General features: G+C 33.7%; 1 protein-coding gene across 4 annotated transcripts in view; it reads right to left on the reverse strand.

Moving 5' to 3' along the window:
• Positions 1–18,722, reverse strand: part of Ranbp17 (RAN binding protein 17) — a 348,452-nt gene that overhangs the window by 103,334 nt on the left and 226,396 nt on the right. For all 4 annotated transcript variants that reach the window (XM_004836388.4, XM_013078434.3, XM_021239677.2 and 1 more), the window contains 4 exons: positions 15,199–15,272; positions 14,128–14,208; positions 3,951–4,014; positions 3,751–3,859 (listed from right to left, as the gene is read on the reverse strand). In XM_004836388.4, the coding sequence (XP_004836445.2) occupies positions 3,751–3,859; positions 3,951–4,014; positions 14,128–14,208; positions 15,199–15,272 (328 nt within the window). The remainder of the gene's footprint in view (positions 1–3,750; positions 3,860–3,950; positions 4,015–14,127; positions 14,209–15,198; positions 15,273–18,722) is intronic.

The following is an 18,722-nucleotide window of genomic DNA, read 5'->3' on the forward strand; positions in this document are numbered from 1 at the left end:
CTGATAACCTGCGAAATTAAAATGTAGAAAATCCAGAAATAATCGAAAATGTAGGAATCCAGAATAACATTGTTACACAGAAAACCTTAAGTGCCCATCCAAGGTTCTGTCTACTTAGGGTTATTTCTCATTAACTTCAGATTTACAATAAAGTAAATTAAAAGCAAGCAAAAATTTTCTGAACAAGTCTTCAAGAACATAGGAAACAAAAGCAAAAACAGACAAGTGGGATTATCTCAAACTAAAAAGTTTTGGGCCGGAGATTTAGCTCAGTGGTTCCAGTGCTGGCCTCACAAGCACAGGGTCCTGAGTTCGATCTCCAGTACCAAAAAAACCCCTTATTATCAAACTAAAAAGTTTCTGTTCAACAAAGGAAACAATCAACAGAGTGCAGAGACAACCTACAGAATGAGAGGAAATATGTGAAAACTCTCATCTGACAAAGAGTTGATGTCCAGAATATATAAGGAACTCTAAAAACTCAACAGCAAAAACAAACAAACCTAATTAGAAAATGAGCAATAGATCTGAATAGACATTTCTAAAAAGAAGACATACAAATGGACAATGAGTACATAAAAAATGTTCAACATCATTAATCATAAGGTAAATACAAATTAAAACTACAGTGAAATGGCACCTTGTCATAGTAAGAAAGGTTATTATTAAAAAGACTAAAGAGGAGTGCTGGCAAGGATGTGGAAAAAAAGGAGACTTGCACACTCTTGGTAGAAACAATCTGAACTTTTCTCAAAAAATTGTTTTAAAAAGTCTATCATATAATTCAGCAATCCCACTGGTTAAATATCCAAAGGAAATGAAATCACTATGTCGAAGAGACAACTGTGCTGTGTTTACTGTAGCACAATCTATAACAGCTAAGATATGAAAACAATCTAAGTGTCCATCACCTGATAAATGGATAAAGAAAATGTGATACATATATCTCATATATATATACATATATATACATATATACATATATGTGTGTATATATATATATATATACGGGAGTACTATTAAAAAAAATGAAAAAAAATGAAAAATGAAAAAAAATGAAATCCTATCATTTACAACAACATGGACGGAGCTGGAGATCATTGTGTTAAGTGAAATAAGCCAGACACAGGAAGACAAATACTTTATGATCTCACTCATATGTGGAATCCGTAACAGTTAATGTCAAGACACTTGAAAGGAGAATGGTGGTCCCAGAGGTAAGTGAGGGTTGGGGGGTATGTGGTGGGATGGAGGAGGGCCGCACAACCACCCCACTGTGTAGTAGCCACCAGGGTTTCTTACTCCTAGTTACAGTTAGATGGGAGTAAGAGGTTCCCGTGTACTACTGCTGCACAGTGGGGTGACTATAGATAACAAAGATGTACTGTACAGTCTGAAAAGCTGGAAGAAAGGATTTTCAAAGTTTTTATCATAGAGAAATGATAAATGTTTGAGGAGACAAATGTGTTTAACATTGGGCTGGGGATGTAACTCAACGGTAGAGAGTATGCCTAGCATGCACAAGTCCAAGGGCTTATTCTCAGCATCCCTATCCCCAAAAGATATGTTTCATGTAATTTAAATATTATGTAATATATACACGTGTTGAAACATTACATGGCACCTAATTAAATATGCACAATTTTTATGTATCAGATAAAATAATGTTTAAGAAAACTAGAAATAAGGACTTTTTTTACTATTATAAAAGTTATGCATTTAAGAATTCAAATAACCAGAAGTGGGGAAAATTACCCATAACTTACCAAAGACAAAATTCAGTATGCTTTAGTTATTATTTTTTAAACTAAAAGATAAAATTATATGTATTTACCACATACAACATGTTTTTCAGGGGATATACAATATAGAATAATTAAATTTAGCTAATTAACTGTGCATTATTTCACAGTTATTTTTGTGGTAAGAATACTTAACATCCATTTTCTTATCATTTCTAAGAATACAACATGTTGTTATTAATTATAGTCACTAGGTTATACAAAAGATCTCTTGAATTTTATTTTTCCTATCTACCTGAAATTTTGTATCAAAGCTTTGACCAACATCATTTTACACTGCATCAACTGCTCAGTCTTTGTAACTATCATTCTACTGTCTGATTCTATGAGATCAATGTTTTTAGATTCTGCATATGAGTTAGATCATGCAGTATTTATGTGCCTGGGTTATTTCATTAATACAATGTCTTACAGGTTCAATGATGTTACTGCAATTGCTGGCAGGATTTCTTTGATTTTTGGGGGGGAGGGAGGGAGGGACAGTGTGGATTGAACACAGGGCCCTCACCCTGAGCTACATTTTTGGCACTTTTTATTTTGAAACAGGATTGATAAGTCACTCAGGTTGAGCTCAAACTTATGATCCACCTGCCTCAGCCTCCTAGAGTGCTGGGATTATAGGCCTGTCCAACCAAGCCTGCTAGTTTCTTTGTTTTTATGTCTGAAGAGTATTCTGTTGTGTATATATACCACAATTTCTTTATTCATTTATCACTTGATGGACATTTAGGTTGTGTCCATATTTTGGCTATAGTGAACAGTGCTGCCATGAATATGTGAGTGTAGATGTCTCTTCAACATATTAATTTCATCTCCCTTGGTATAATACAACCAGTAGTGGGACTGCTGGATTATATGGTACTTCTAGTTTACTTTTTTGAGGAACTTCCATACGCTTTCCAAATTGGCTATATTTAGTATTTTTGAACAATTTCATTTAAGCCTTTTTTATGGATATCCCCCCATATACGTAATCATGCCATGTACACAGTACAATACTTGTCTTTTTACTTCATATAACACAAAATTTCATGCGTTGTCCTATCTTCAAATAATCATTTTTTAATGACTACAAACCATTCCATTAAATAAGTGGATGGGCCATAATTTTATAATTTCCTAAGGATGGTGATGGCAAACCTTTTAGAGCTTTTAATGATACAAACAGCCTGCTGCAGCATGCCTGCCATAGGTTCACTGCCACTGCTATAGGACATTGACATTGTTCCCATTTTTCCTCTTAGTTTAAGTGTTACTATAAAAAACTCTTCCTGTGCTTAAGGTTATTCCTAAATTCATAACAGTGAAATTAATGGGTCAAAGGATACACAAAATAATTTTTGAGGTAAAGAATCAAGGTAAGTGCTAAATGAAGTGAAAAATATCACCTGAAGTTTAAAAATTTGTCTTTTAGCAATGATGTTAACAAGTGAATGCTCAAATCTTAGAAGGGTATAGAGGATTTGAAAGATGGCCATTTCTAATAAATTAAATGTAACACCTACTAGCATTGCATTCTTTTATTCACATAAGAGTCCACCAAAAAATATATACACATTTCAGGAAAAGAAAAACAGTATGACGTTTTTTCAACAGATGGTGTTACCCTCGTATGGGGGACCCTAGAGAATGTTGTATATCACAGAAAACCCACTACATTGTCGGGAAGAAACTGAAAATGCATGTGCAGCAAGCTCAATAACCAGGGTTACCCAAGCAGTAATTCGCTGTACTAATAAATGCCTGGAAGCTAATCGGCACTACTTTGAGCACCTCTTTGACTGTAGAAGCCAAAGATAACTTGTATCAATCTTATGATGTCTCAATAAATTTAGTATTAAAATATTTATACAAGTTTTTCTTTTCCTGAAGTCTGTATACATTTTTTGGGGACAGACTTTGTATACTGCTGATCTTTTATTAATTTAGCTTAAATTCTTAACCTTACCTAGATCTACCATCAGAAGGCGAGTGAGGGCTGTGTAGAAGGTTGTTCGGCACCTGAAGTCACTGAGACTGTAACTGTCATTGATGCCAAGAAAGGGGAAGTGTTCACTCTAATGAAAGTAAAAGAGCATCCAAAGTTACTAATGCTTGACCTAAACTATCCAGAAAATTCTAGGCATTAAGTTAGGAAGTAAGACTTACCGTGTGATTTTTTAGCATGAATTTCACAGCATCTATTTTCACAAGTTTTTTTAAAAGGATATAGGTAATAGAAGTTAAGGAATCTGGAAAAATATATTTGTCTTACCAATACATAATAAATCACAAAATAATACCAAATCAAAATGGCATTAATTTCTACTTATGAAGACTAATATGATTTTTGAGTATTCCTATAGAATGCCTTTCATTCTGTTAGAAATGATAATCCATTATTAACCAGTGCAATTACTTTCCCATCTTATACATATTCCAGTTAAGGAAAGGAAGAATGAATTTTATAATTAAGACAAGAACTCCTTTACTATTAAAGTCTTAGTAGTGGAAAATTAGAACTGACCTGTTTTACATTTTGGTTATAACTTGAGAATTTCTTTTTACTTACTGTTATTTTATAATAAAATAATTATAAAAGACCCACAATAGGCTATCAAGAAAGAGGAAATTATTCAATTCTAAGAAACAATGAGCTCAATTACAAATTTAAAATCAGAATACAGTTAGGAAGATACAGCAGATTGCATAAAGTGCTGAAGAACAGTTTAAAAGAACTAATTCCTCAAGTGCCTATGTGGAAAGCATTTTTCATGTTATTTCACCTAATCTTCACAATTACACAATTAAATATTATTTACTATTTCTATTCTGTAGTGATAAGAAAACAAGCTCAGAGAAATTAAGTTACTTGCCTAAGCAAAATTATACAGCTGCGGGTTGATTGTGTTGAGATCTGAATTGGTTTGACTTCTAAAACCATCACTTTTTAGTGTACCATATTATCACTTGAACAGTTAAACTCTGAGAATAAAAGTTGAGCAATTATAAACATGAATATAAGGCCTAAATAATTTCTAGTGTGACGTGGGTTTTAAGCATATCTATTTGGTATGCAAAGACCCTCTTTCTCTTCCTTTACCATAATTGTGTGTTTTCTACTGTAGTCTTGCTCCATAGTCTTGCTCTTGTCTTCCCCGAAGACTGTAACACTTGCACATTGCTCCATTTATGTTACAGTGAACAGCGACTCTGTTCTGTCTCATTATCTCCAAATTCAGAATTCTGTTAAGTTGCCTCTCTACAATGGCAACGAAAGGCCTAATTCTAAATTTCAGTTACTCAGGTATGAGGTGTAAGAGAATGGAAAACACACGTGAACACAAGTCAGGAAACCTGGGCTCTTGGCTGTCTACATCATTCAATCAGCTGGATGAGTCTGAGTAACATATTCAGCCTTTCTGAACCTCAGCTACCCACTCCAACAAATAAAGATGAAATCTATGCCCAAGCTAACTTTTCAGGATTGTCTTGAGAATCAGATGATTGAAAGGTCTTGACAATTATAAATCAGGTAAGAAAATACAAAGATACAGAGACTACACAATGTGTACTACCTTGCAAAGCTAATTCTCACAGTTTCATGAAATAGGTAGTATTATATTTATTTTTCAGATAAGGAAACATACTAGAAATAAGAAATAACAGCAAAAAAAAGCCAATTAGTATGATTTAGAGTGAAGTCCCTCTGACTCCAAAGTGACCGTTACAGTTGTGTATTAAGCATTCATATTTGGCTCACTTTATCTTCTCTTAAGACTATAATCTTTCTAAGGGCAGGGGCTGCATGCATTCATTTTCCTCAGTGCTTTGCTCAGGGGGATAATCAATCCATTGTGTTCTTTTGACAGACTAAAGGGCACCAAGATCTGAGATGGTATGTAGCAGGTTTTGTCCTGTCTAAAGATGGTAGATTTGATGATTTTCCAAAATCATTAATCATGAAGCAGAACTGTCAATCAAAGTTCACTCAGTTAAACAAGGGTGGGGATCAATAAACTTAGAAATAGCTTAAGTAATTACCAAATTCAATTCTCTTGAAATTGCAAAGTCAAAAGTGACAGGGTCTATAGGTAATACGAATGCTGTCATTAACAGGAATTTTCCTGTCAGTGATGTTAATAAACAGTAAGTCATGTTTTGACAATAGAATATTTATGGATGCAATAAACAGAACATTAACAGGAAGAATCTCATCTGCCAAAGATACGTTTTCTGTAGAACTGCATCTGTGCTCTTTGTACCAAGGCCAGCCTCACTGTCTTTTAATTACATGCTAAAGAAAAATGAGTAAGAATTTTTACTTTTTTATATAAAGAAAAGAATTAAATCCATTGGAATAGTTACATTCTCTAATAGGAATTCTATTCCCAACTAGGTATGGACTTAAGAAAATCTGTAATGTTAAAAAAATCATGTGGATACATCTTTAAGATCTTTGTACTTTCATCTTATTCTCTAAGAAACTAAGGTTATTATAGGCTGTGCTATTTTAAGTTTGGTGGAAGCATTAGATGAATTATGTCAGTACTACGTTAGATTTCAGAGGCCTGTAGCTCACAGCAATAAACATGGTAATGGTAGCAAGTATAATATCAACAATACTAGACATCCTGAGTAGTAAGAGTTTCTTAAAGGTCACACATGAAACATGTAAATAGTAGAGCCAAGATTCAAATCCAGGTCTGTCTGTCTTGACTCTAATGCATAAGTTGTTTTCACTAGGCTTTACCATATCTACTTGATTTTAAAAAAGTTAGTGTTTGTTCCTCCAGAGGTCACTAGCTTCTCAAAATACAACTAAAACTGTAACTAGGTCCCAGCAGAGTCAGAGAAATCTTTTCTTCTACGAAGGATCAATTCATTAATGGGCCACTATAACATCCATCTAAGCAAAGTCCATAGCCTAGCTAATTGTGACCTGACCTGTTAAAATTCCTAGGCAATTCCTGTATCTATGTGATTATAAAACAGAAAGATGAAGATGGTCTTATTGATATTGAGCATAAAAAATGGGGGACACACAAGCGCAAGGACCCGAGTTCGATCCCCGGCACCAAAAAAAAAAAAGGGGGGGGGGACAAAGGTGAGAAAAGATCAAAAGAATGGTGTATCTTGCAGATGCTGAAAGTTCTGAAAGTCTGTATCATTTGAAGAGGAGAATAACTTAGTTGAGAATAAACTGGTTTCATAAGTTATAGGTGTACCACACACTTTAGCAGCCTATCAACATGGTAGCAGTAAATGCAGCTTCAACTCACAATATCAAACCTTTACTATCTGCCACATTTCATCAAATCTAAAATGTCACTGATTTTAAAAATACCTATGCAGTAGTAGGAAAAAATTAAAATTTGAAAATACCATCAACCATAAAATAAATCCTATTTACACATGTTAAAACATGGAGAAGTTGTTTTAGAATTGGAATGCTATGTAAGATACTAAGTACAAGAAGGTGGATAGTGATACTGATCTAGGCAAATAATTAAGAGGGACAAATGTTCACAGAAAATACAGATAGAATTAGATCCTGTTAATAGAAAAAAGTTCAAAGGTAAGAATATTACATGTCAGAAATTAGGTAGGTATGGTTACTGAAATATAAATTTAGTTATTTCAAAGAAGGATTATGCTCACGAATGCTACCCACTAAACTAAAAAGTTCAAACAGGTATAATCAAGATGAAGTATTTTAAGTGATACTAGTAATTGATTACAAGGTGCAAGAGTTAAGGCTTACTCACTTAACAGGAGGGATAATGATATATTTTAAATGTGCACTATTTTTAGTTTTGGAAACTATAGAGGTCAGGAAAAAATTTAAATCTCTAATAATTTTTTTTTGTTACTGGGGATCGAACTTGGGACCTTGCGCTTGCAAGGCAGGTGCCGGAACCACTGAGCTAAACCCCAGCTAAATCTCTAATAAATTATAACTTACAGTAGTAGGAAACAAGGCTAGTAAAGACTACACTATATTATACCCATATCTAGATACACAGATAAGAACAAGTTCAGGAACGTTAAGAAAAAAAAGATGGCAGAGAAAATAAAAGCAATTAATATTTACTAAGCACTAAATAACTAAGGATTACAGCTATTTCAGGATAGCTTTACTCAATCTTTAGCAAGAACTGAAAATCTGAAAAGGACCTAGTTGAGTCTCAAAGTTTCAAAGTAGGGAGAACGGAACATGTGGTGTTTAGGAGAGGATAATAAAGGGTGTCAGGGGAGGTAAAATGAATGTTCTTGGCCCAAGCATAAAGTACAAATTACGACTATGTGGTGGATCAGGGAATTAGCAATGGGAACTCAGTAAGGTATTATTTAAGGACTCAAATTCAAATCAACAATATTACTTGGATCTAAGAAGGAAATGGAAGTGGTTCTGTGCTTTTGGGAAGAGAAATAATCAGTTCAAAGCAATGATTGAGGGAGGTAATCTTGGGAATCAAGAAGAACTTGGGAAAGGTCTGAAAAAGGGAGCTGTAGAGGAGTAGAGCAGATTCTTATATTTGTCTTTAGTACAAAAAATAAACAAACAGAGGAGATAAATTATGTGACCTCCCTTCCCATGGCTGGTAGAGACAGAAAGCAAAGAAATAAACCAACACTTCTTTTGATGAGAAATGTTAATAGACATATGCCTGAGGGATGTATGCTGAAACTAGTTTTATTTAACATTATCACAAACCATCTGGAGATGGTGGTATTCAGTGAAATAGAGCAATGCATTTTAACATTATTTCACAAAAGCAGAATTAGTGTTTATTATAAAATATTTCTCTGTAATAGACATAACCAATTTTATTTCTGTCTTACTTTCTCATTGCTGAGACACAATACCTGACACCTACAACTTAAAAGGGGGTGGTGGTGATGGTTTATATTGGCTTACTGAATTTTCAGTCCATGGTCGACTGGCTCCAAGCAGAAATGGCATGGTGGAAGGGCCTCGACAGAGGAAAGATGCTCACATCATGATGGCCAGAAAGCAGAGGGAGAAGAAGGCAGCCGGGGAGGAAGATACAGCCTTAGGTCATGCCCCAGTGACCTACCTCTTCCGACTAGACACTCCACCCACAGAAAGACAGCTAAAGTTGTCCCAGAATGCAATCATCTTCCAAAATCCCTGCTGAGCATGTGTTTTAGGGGGGGTCATTCTTGATTTTAACCACAACTTCTATCCTTCATTCTTATTTCATCCTAGACACCGGTTTCATCTCTCATCCTCTATTCTTTTCCTGCCTCCCATCATGTTCAGAATTCACACCTAAGTGGTGGAAAAGACTGGGGCTAGGGTAAGGATGTGCTAGTTTGTACATTACTTGGTCCATAAAAAAGTCTTATACTTACTGGTTTGTTATAACCTATATCTAAAGAGTGTCGAATAAAATGGTTCCCGTAAAGTAGTCATAAGCAATGTCACATATCCACATTGTTTTAAATGTGTAGAGTTTCAAAAATTAGTGTATAATTTGAGTTAAAGAAAATAAAACTGTTCTAATAAAAATTTGACTTCAAGATCTTAAAAAAATATAGGAAAGGGAGTCTAGAATTAGGGTCAATTCTGTTAGAATTAAAGACCTGTGAAGGCATAATTTATATTTTACTTATCCTTTTGTCCTATATTTAGCAAATGTTCACTAAGTATTTGTAGAACTGAAAGTAGATACTAAGATAAAGTAAGTCATTGAGTATGGAATTAAATTTAAAAATCACTATTTTATTCCTAATCAATGTTAAATCTAGATAAGTATGCACTTAAAGAAGGAACCAAAGACAAATGAAGCCAGGGAAGGTATGGAACTGAAAAACAAAATTATCATGGTGATCAAGCAGCTTTGACAGGAAATGGACTCTGGCTTCCAAAAACCAAAACAACTGAAATAAACTAATAGACAAATATATTTCCAACACATATGGAAAGGAATTATATTCACCACATTCTGGTGTACAGGAGGAAAGAAGATAGTTGCAAAATCTTGAGTTAGTCTGAAGCCAAATGGAAGGAATCATTTCTTTTTCACAGTTAAGCAAGGCTAGCTTCCCAGGTGTGCAAGGTGCTTAGAAAGGTCTGATCTTGGTTTAATGTTCTGTTGCTGGAGTCTTAAAATTCTTAATTCTCTTAAACAAGGGATCCCATAGTTTAAATTTTATACTTAGGCCCTAGGAATTATGTAGGTGGTTTTCCAATAGCATAAAGAAGTCATCAGTCCTAAGAAATTTTGAAGTTAACAGTATTAATAAAATAAAAAATGAGTTTGGATAAATTCATGAATTAAAGCACAACTCTTCTCATGGGATTTGTTTTTAAAAAGCTAAATGTAGGGGCCGGGGATTTAGCTCAGTGGTTTCGCTTCCTGCTGCGCAAGCACAAGGACCAGAGTTCAATCCCTGGTACCAAAAAAAAAAAAAGCTAAATGCATTTTGGGTTTTCTCAAACCTTTGAACATTATGTGATAAAGGACAACTACCAATACAGCGCCTGATACAGAATGAAATTTCTTCTTATTATATATCTGAAATCCAAAGTCAGACATTATAGTGCTCTAAATCTGGATGAATAATGAGTTGCAGCAGAAATATTCATCAATTATTTTTCAAAGTAAGAATGACTTCAACTAATGATTAACAGAATTTTAGATGAGATTTAACACCTTCCTCTATATTTCTCTACATTTAAAATGAGCAAATTTATTTTATTGCTCTTTCATCTCTTCACCATTTAGACAGAAACTAGAATTTCAGATAAGAAAACATTTCAAAGAAGAGGAAGGATTCCCAAGTACTGAACCTGATTGCGGAGAGCTGGCCCTAGACAGAGAGCCATTTTAGCTCAATGGATGTTAGAAAGATATTTAGAATGAAGACATCTTAAAATTTCATCTTAGAAATTTGAAAACATTAAAAAGTTACTCAAATATATTTGCAAAACATATTATATATGCCCTGTGAATCTGATAGAAAATAAATTTTCTTGCAAAAAAGGTCAGTGGATTTAAAAATTTACACTACTACTACCAACTAAGAAAGCTCCAATTTGGTAAATGGTAACATTAGGATAAAAGGCTACAGAACAGTTATAATCTGGGGGTCATGTAATAGCAGCCTCCCCAGTTCCCACATTATTGTTTAGAGAACTAGATCACTATATCTTTAAAAATGTCAAGTCTGATTTTTTTGTAGTATGGACGAAGTCCTATGAAGAACCGCCTGTGGTACCTGACTTTCTGTTTAGGTCAAATAATTCCACTCACTCACTCTCTCACTGTTTTTTTCTTTGGCTGTACTGGTGATCAAAACCAAGGTTATTATACCACTGGGCTATATCCTCAGTCTTTTTTATTTTTATTTTGAGACAGAGTCTCATTAAGTTGCCCAGGTTGGCCTCAAACTTGCAATCCTTCTGCCTCTCCAGTAGCTGGCATGTCAGGCATGCACCACCAAGCCTAGCTCCGCTCTATTTTCTAATTACCTAACAGAAGTTTTTGAAGTGCAGTCCCTGAGCTAACTTCACCTGAGGCTTGATAAAATTTTCAAGCTCTGGTCTAATAATTTTTGTCTTTACAAGCACTTACACTCTGATACTCACTAAATTTTGAAGCCATTCTTTCAAGGCAACTGAAGGCTTCTCAGCATTTCATAAAAATGAAAATTTTTTTCAGTTTCAGCTCCAAATATGTGGTCAGATAAAGAACAGCAAAGTTCAGAGACTGGCTTTAGACCTCAGAAACACTGAGTAAGCTTCATCCAAAGCAGATAAAACACAAAGCAAAACAAAAATATCTGGAGATAACATTATAAAGAAATCAGGAATATTTTAAAACTTCATTGTACGAAAACATGCTTTTTATACATCATTAATATTTTAAGTAAAAATATTTTGAATACAACAAAACTAGACTTCCATTAATAGGAGCCAATAGGTGATTATTTTTATCTTATATAACTTTCTATAGCTGAAGAATGCCATCTTATTTTTTGACACAGAACAATGTGTTGCTTTAAAATCAAGATGAAAAAATATATCCTAATAAAGAAATCGATTGGAAACAACAAAACATACATTAGGTAACCAGTGACTGAACTGAAATAAATACACCCCTCACATATTCCATTATGTAAATGAATTCAAAGATATTTCATGACTGATCAGCTAGAAGGGACATAATGATTTATAATTCAAATAACTGAGCACTGAAATCAAATTGAGCTAATATATATTTCTAAATATGCAAACCTCAAATAATTGTTAAAAAATATAAATCAATGTACCCATGTTGAAATTATTTATATCCCTTGGTTTAAAAAATTACAATTTTAAAACTTTTATCTAATAAATTTTCTGAAAATGTGATTTTTTAATTACGTTTAAGAAGTGTTCAAAAGCAATAAACAGCTTATAAAAGATTATAATATTTGGATTAAAGAATATATAATAGGTATAACATGATAGAAAAAGGATCTTAAATAGCAGATACAAATAAATTAGGTATTATGCAAATTACACTAAAATAATACAAATCAAACTAGTTTTATATTACATATCAATTTCAACCTAAAAATCAGGGTAAATCTAAACAATAGATATATATTATAAAATGACCGAGGCTTCTTTCCAGATATGCTCTCAAAGTAATTCATCATGAAAAGGCCGGAGTTTGCAATACGAGAAGTATTTATAAACCACTTCATATGTTAGAAATAAAGAGTATTTCAGCATTATTATTAGAAAAAAAATACAGGTTGAATTTTTTTTAATAAGAAAAAATACATATCTTAAAAAGCCAAAATGACCACTAGAATTGGGTTGTACATCACTTTCCAGTAAAAAAGAAAAACAGCCTAGACAGGTGTAATTTATCATTTTTCTGATTTAATATCAAAGAAATATATTAAAATAATAAAAAGAATCCTGAAATCCTCAAAATTTGTAGTGATAAATAGCCCTCCCTGTCTTTATTGCATTATACCTACTAACAGAAATATTGCATGGTGGATTTTGCCAGACAAGGACGATTATTTTCCAATAAAAAGTTGCATATTAAATTCCAGCACAAAAGTGGGTGTCTAATACTTTGGAAATCTTTTATAGTTTGCCAAGGAACACAATTTTAAACTTAACTAATACAAACATATTCCTGGAATGAACCTGCATTAAAGCTACCCATTTTCAGAATTTGTCCTCATATTAAAATATCAGCTAATTTTAGTAGTTAACTAAATCAACATTTATTTTTCACTATATCTATATATTTGACAGCTAACATCTACAAGAAAATCTTCATTGTTTTTTCTTATCAACTATAATATATTAAGAAAGAATGATTTCTGTTTTTAGAGTTAAAAAATTTGCTAACGTGGAACATGAAATCTTGTTTTAGAGTAGATAAGATGTTGATTTGGTCATCCCAATAATCAAAGTTGTCAAAAAGCCCATCATTTTCCCCCTATTATTTCTTTATGCTTCTCAATTAATGAAAATCATGTTATTTTCAACTAGAGACTATTAGAGATATATGGAGTCCGCCAAAAAAATGTATGCACACTTGAGGAAAAGAAAAATAGTATGATGTTTTTTCAACAGATGGTGTTACCCTCATATGGGGGACCCTAGAGGATGTCGTATATCGCAGAAGACCCACTACACTCCTGGCCCTTAGAGAAGAAATGGAAAATTCATATGCAGCAATCTTAATGACCAAGGTTACCCAAGCGCAGTAATAAATGTCTGGAAGCTCATGGCCACCACTTTGAGCACCTCTTGTGATTGTAGAGGCCAAAGGTAACTTGTATTAGCTCATGATTTCTCAATAAATTCAGTATTAAAATATTAATATAAATTTTTCTTCTCCGGAAGTGTGTACACACTTTTGGTGGACACTGTATTTGCTCTTGGGAATTCAGTTTTTATAACATAATATTTTTAGAATATTTAGACCTCCTTAAAATTACTTGCTTTCTTTTAGAAGAAGAATTTCTGACAATTAAGAAAAACCATGGACTAACACATGTAGTTGCATATTTTCTTATGTAACCATCTATTAACCTGGGGGAGTACTAACAAAGTAGTTAATAATCTACATATCCATATAAATTCAGTTATGACTCTGACTAAATGCTTCATAGTACACAGCTGTTATAATCTTTCAAAACCTGTTATGGATCTTTCAAAAATAAGCATTTATAGATAAGCCTAAATTAAAAGACTTATTTAAAAAAATCCTTAAAATTTTAAGCAAGGGAAAAGCTAGATAACAGAATAATGTACTTGTTAGGTTGTTAATATAAAGTATCAGATATATAGTGAAAAGGATATCCAACAGAAAGATCATTTAGGAACTGAAGAGTCCTTGAAATTACAGGCTCACATCTTCCCCAGTATTTAAGGTTTGTAACACTAAATATAAAAGAAAAGTTTTAAATAATAAGATACTTGGTTGTATAGGGAGTATGACAGAAATACATATATGGTTACATAAGTCAGATGACTTAAATCATAAAATAAAAGCAGGTTGAAATTCCAGTGGAACATTTTTTTTCTAACACTCGAAATTTTATACAATTACAATGAACACTGCTTTCCAAATGGTGTATAATTCTATAACCTAGTTTTGTAAATTAAAAAGATTAAGTGTTTCACAGAAGAAATATTAAGTTTGTAACCAAAATAAACACATCAGGGAGTAAAAGCAAGAGTTACAGAAGAAGTCAAATAGCAGGGTATAGTTATTGCCAAAAAGGAATCATCAAATTGTGACTCCAAAGCTCATTTCTCATGATTTTTATCTAGCTTTGTTTTCTGCAAGCAAGACGGTGCTATCTATTAAATAAATAGAGCTTGTTTCCAAATGCAAACTTAGGCTAAACATACAAAGTTTTATCTATGACTAAAAACCAGTTAATTCTGCTAGTATTGTACGTATAATTTAAGGACATGAGTCTTATTCCCATGAATATGTCTCTGATAGTCACAGGTTCCTGTTGAAACAACAAATGTCCTGTCTCGAGGCGATGAGACCTCTCTCAAAGTGATTCCACTTTGCACAAACTCTTCTGTTGGTCTCTGAAATTAAGCATTTTCTTTTTAATTAAAAAAAGGCTGCCTAACTGAACTGAAGAGTTAACATCTATAAATCTTGTAAAACCATGTTCTGATACTGCATACTACAAGTGTATGGATTTTCTGATAAATTAAAATGTTCTTTGGATGTCTAGTTTTAAATATGTGAAATTAAGTTTCAATATAAAAAAATGTTAACATCCTAAGAATTAAAGCAAAGTCTAAAAATTCTGTTAAAAATTAATATTTGTAAAAAAATTTTAATATACTAAGAGGATTAGATTTAAAACAACAGAAGAAAAATTAAAAACCAATGCAGAAACTCACATTTTTGTCATGAATGTTTCCAGAACATGGTTGTCATCTGTTATTCCTAAGATTTCTGACATACGGGCATATACCTGCATGAGAAAATTTTTATTGTTAAAATCTTTATTATTAACATATATTCTCAAAACATTATTCAAATTGAACAAATTAAGATTTAAAGCATTATTACATCTATACCAAAACAGGGAGCACAGGGAATAAATGAAAGATTAAAAACAATTTTTCTTATCATTTTAAAATTTATTAACTTTTCCTTCCAGGAGGTACTCCTCCTGATCTGAAATGTAAACATACACAAACATACTCACATACCCATTTTAATTCCCATCATACCACATATCCCCCACCCCCCACGGTGGTAACCTACTTGTGCAAAAAGAGTTCCTTAACAAAAGAGTCCATGAAGGTTTTTCTTTATATTCCAGATTTCAATACAATGCCAACTAATTCAAGCTAATGTAAGGCAGTTACAAAAATAAGGATCTAAAATTCAAGATAAGTTAAGGAATTTATAGAAATTCTCCTCACATATCTCCTAATAAAGTTTCCCCCAAATATAGAGGTAGGTCTTATTTTCAATGCTGAAACTGAAATCCCAAGCTCTGGGATTCTCTGTTGAAAACATCAAGCCCTGGGAATCCAGTAAGCTTCCAATTAGGGATTGTTGGTTGCAGAGTTTGGGGTGCAGACTATTTCAGTCTCAACCCAAGCCTCATTAGACTTAAAAACATATATCCCATTTCAAGTGGGAAAATGCCACCAGCAACCAATGAAATATTCCCTAACAGCCTGGCAATGCTGAGAGGTGGGATGACACCTCTACTCCGATGCTCTGGTGTGATTCCAGGTTCTTCCTGCCAGACACCAGCTGTAAGGGATTTCTCTTCTGTGATTTCACATAATTGTGCTCTCTCACCTTCTTCTGATTTGCTTATTCCTGTTCATATTTCAATACCAACCTGATATACTGTCAGAAGTCACAATGGTAAGGTAAAAATTATAAGACATCCCTCAGAGTTACAGGGTCATACAGAAGAGGGAAGCTGTTCCTTGCAAAAATTTCTTATCTGGATTTTTCTTTGAATTTTTTACTAGTATATGTTTGTGATACATAATAAATATATTTTTTGGGGGAGGAAATCATACATAAACCCATCAAATCTTGATCTTTTTAATTTCTCCTTTCCCACCCCTCTTCCCCTATCCCCAGATTTAAACACCATTTGAATTAGAAGCTTGTGTTCCAGCTTTCAACATGAGTCCTATGTCTGGAAGGCTCTTCTTCAGGTCGGTAGAGTGAATAGGAGGGAGAGGAAGGGAGAAAAGGAGATAGTAGAGGGAGATGGAAAGAGGGGCAGAATGGTGAAGAGAAGCTAGGAAAAGAGAGAAAGACTGACATTCAACTTTCCGTTGCCACTTCTGTAAACTACTGAGCCTTACAAAAAAGCATTTCAATGATTATCTGTAACTGCCCATGACAGTAGGTCTTCATCTCTTGAAAGAGTGAAGTGATCACTGTGGCTCCTAAGGAGTTTGGGGCAAAAGTGGAGATTGGGAAAGAGAACTCAGTTACCATGAATCTTCAATGATCAGAAACCCTTAAGCACAAGGTGGGCTCAGTGGAAGAATAACATGTAGAAAGAGAAGTGTCTTTAGTTCACTATGATGTAAAACCTCTCAGGGATAGGCGTACTAGAATTGGGACCCTTGGAAAAGGTGATATTGGTATGATTTATGGCACACAAAGTCCTTCACAACTTTCCCCCAACCTTTTCCCTCAATTTCAAGCCATAATGAAATACTAAGGGAACACTGAGACTTACCATGCAATCTCAGATCTCTAAAGTGCTCATATAGCCCTCATTTCACCCGAATCAGTCTTTCTTCCTCCTCTTGCCTTGATTCCCTCTTAGCCATCTCCTGAGGCCTACTGAGCTTTCTCAGGCAGTGTGTGCTGCATCCTCTTCTATGTTCCCGTAATGTCTGACCCCTCCCCCTTCTATCACGGTGCTTTTCAGACTGTAATTATTTGGTTGTCTGTCCCCCCACTACACTGGGAGCTCGTTGATGGGTGATATTGTGCATTATTCTTTGTGTTCCAACATCTAAGATGGTATTTGTCAAGTTACTACTACTTGTGTGTTTAATAGTGTAAACAGTGAAAATCATGGCCTGGATTCAGTAGGATTGTATGATAATGTGAGTATTGACCAATGAAAAATGAAGGATTTTTCCTATTACGCACATACTGGATTCTATAGACAAAAGATGAGAATCATAAATTACACAAGAAAAAGAAAAGCAGTTACAAAGAACAGCTTATTTTAACCTGTGAATATCTAGTAATTGATTACTATGGTTATCTTTAAACTTTGTTCTTGTCAAATGAGGTCTTTCAAATAAGCCTAGTTTATAAAATCAGACAGTACTGGGGACCTGATACCCAACTGCTCTCTTCCTCTGCCCACTTTGCTCTTTTCCATAGCTACAAATTGTGTCCTTAACTCGGACTGGATTTTAAAGGCATTTTCATTTAACAAAGATGAAAACATAAATGGATATGTTTTAAACTAGCCCTACAACAACTCAAAGCACAAATTCTCCTAAAGGTACATATAGGATCATCTTTACAGGTAAATAAAATTAACCATAAATTATAAAATAAACCATTTTTCATGTATTGATTTTTGGAAATGACCATGTCGGTATCTCAACTGGCTTATATTATTTTGTAATCTCTGTTATCTGCTGGTTAATTGTTTTGTAGCACCTGATGACTATAATATACTTTTGTAAAACCAAACTTTATATTTTCAGACTATAAATGCTACGCTTTATGGCAAAACTCAGAATTAATTCCAATTCATTTTAACTATGCCATATTGAGTAATAAAAATAAAATAATTAAAATGTGATTTTTAACATTTAAAACATTTTCTTAAAAAATGTTTCTTTTAAAATTGATGGTTCCTACCAGGAGAAATTTTTCTGTTGTGACCCTGGCACTAAAGAGAGGGGGGGAAGCTAGGCAGGCAGGTCTGTTGTGCTTTGCTGTCAAAACAGTTTCTTAAAGCACCATATTTGAACCAGTAATATACTTTAAAAAACAGACAACATTGACACATGGCAGTGCTTTAATCCACAATTATCCTTGTAACTCCCACCATTCCTTTTATCATCCATTAGCTTTGATTCCCATTATCCCATCTAGAACTGTGTCAACGCTTTTGTCCTTGGGGATTTCTCTCCACTACTAGGATCTGACAGTCAAGCTTGAGTACTAAACAGGATCATTACCTCTTAAATCCACTTATCTGATCTACTGAATAGCAAATTGAAAAGCTCATTAAGAGCAACAATCTGATTTGTTTTCTCCCGTGACAGAGTCATTTAAAATCAATGTATGATTACAGCATTTCTTTTAAAAGACTCACATTTTCCTAGGCACCTTATCCTTCAGTGAACATGCAGATGATATGAAAATGTCTCCTAACATTTGGAATTTAATTATACAATAGATA

The sequence above is a fragment of the Heterocephalus glaber genome, unplaced genomic scaffold (assembly GCF_053883595.1).
Source record: "Heterocephalus glaber isolate CG9 unplaced genomic scaffold, H.glaber_assembly_v1.0 deba00001606, whole genome shotgun sequence".
Taxonomy (NCBI): domain Eukaryota; kingdom Metazoa; phylum Chordata; class Mammalia; order Rodentia; family Bathyergidae; genus Heterocephalus; species Heterocephalus glaber.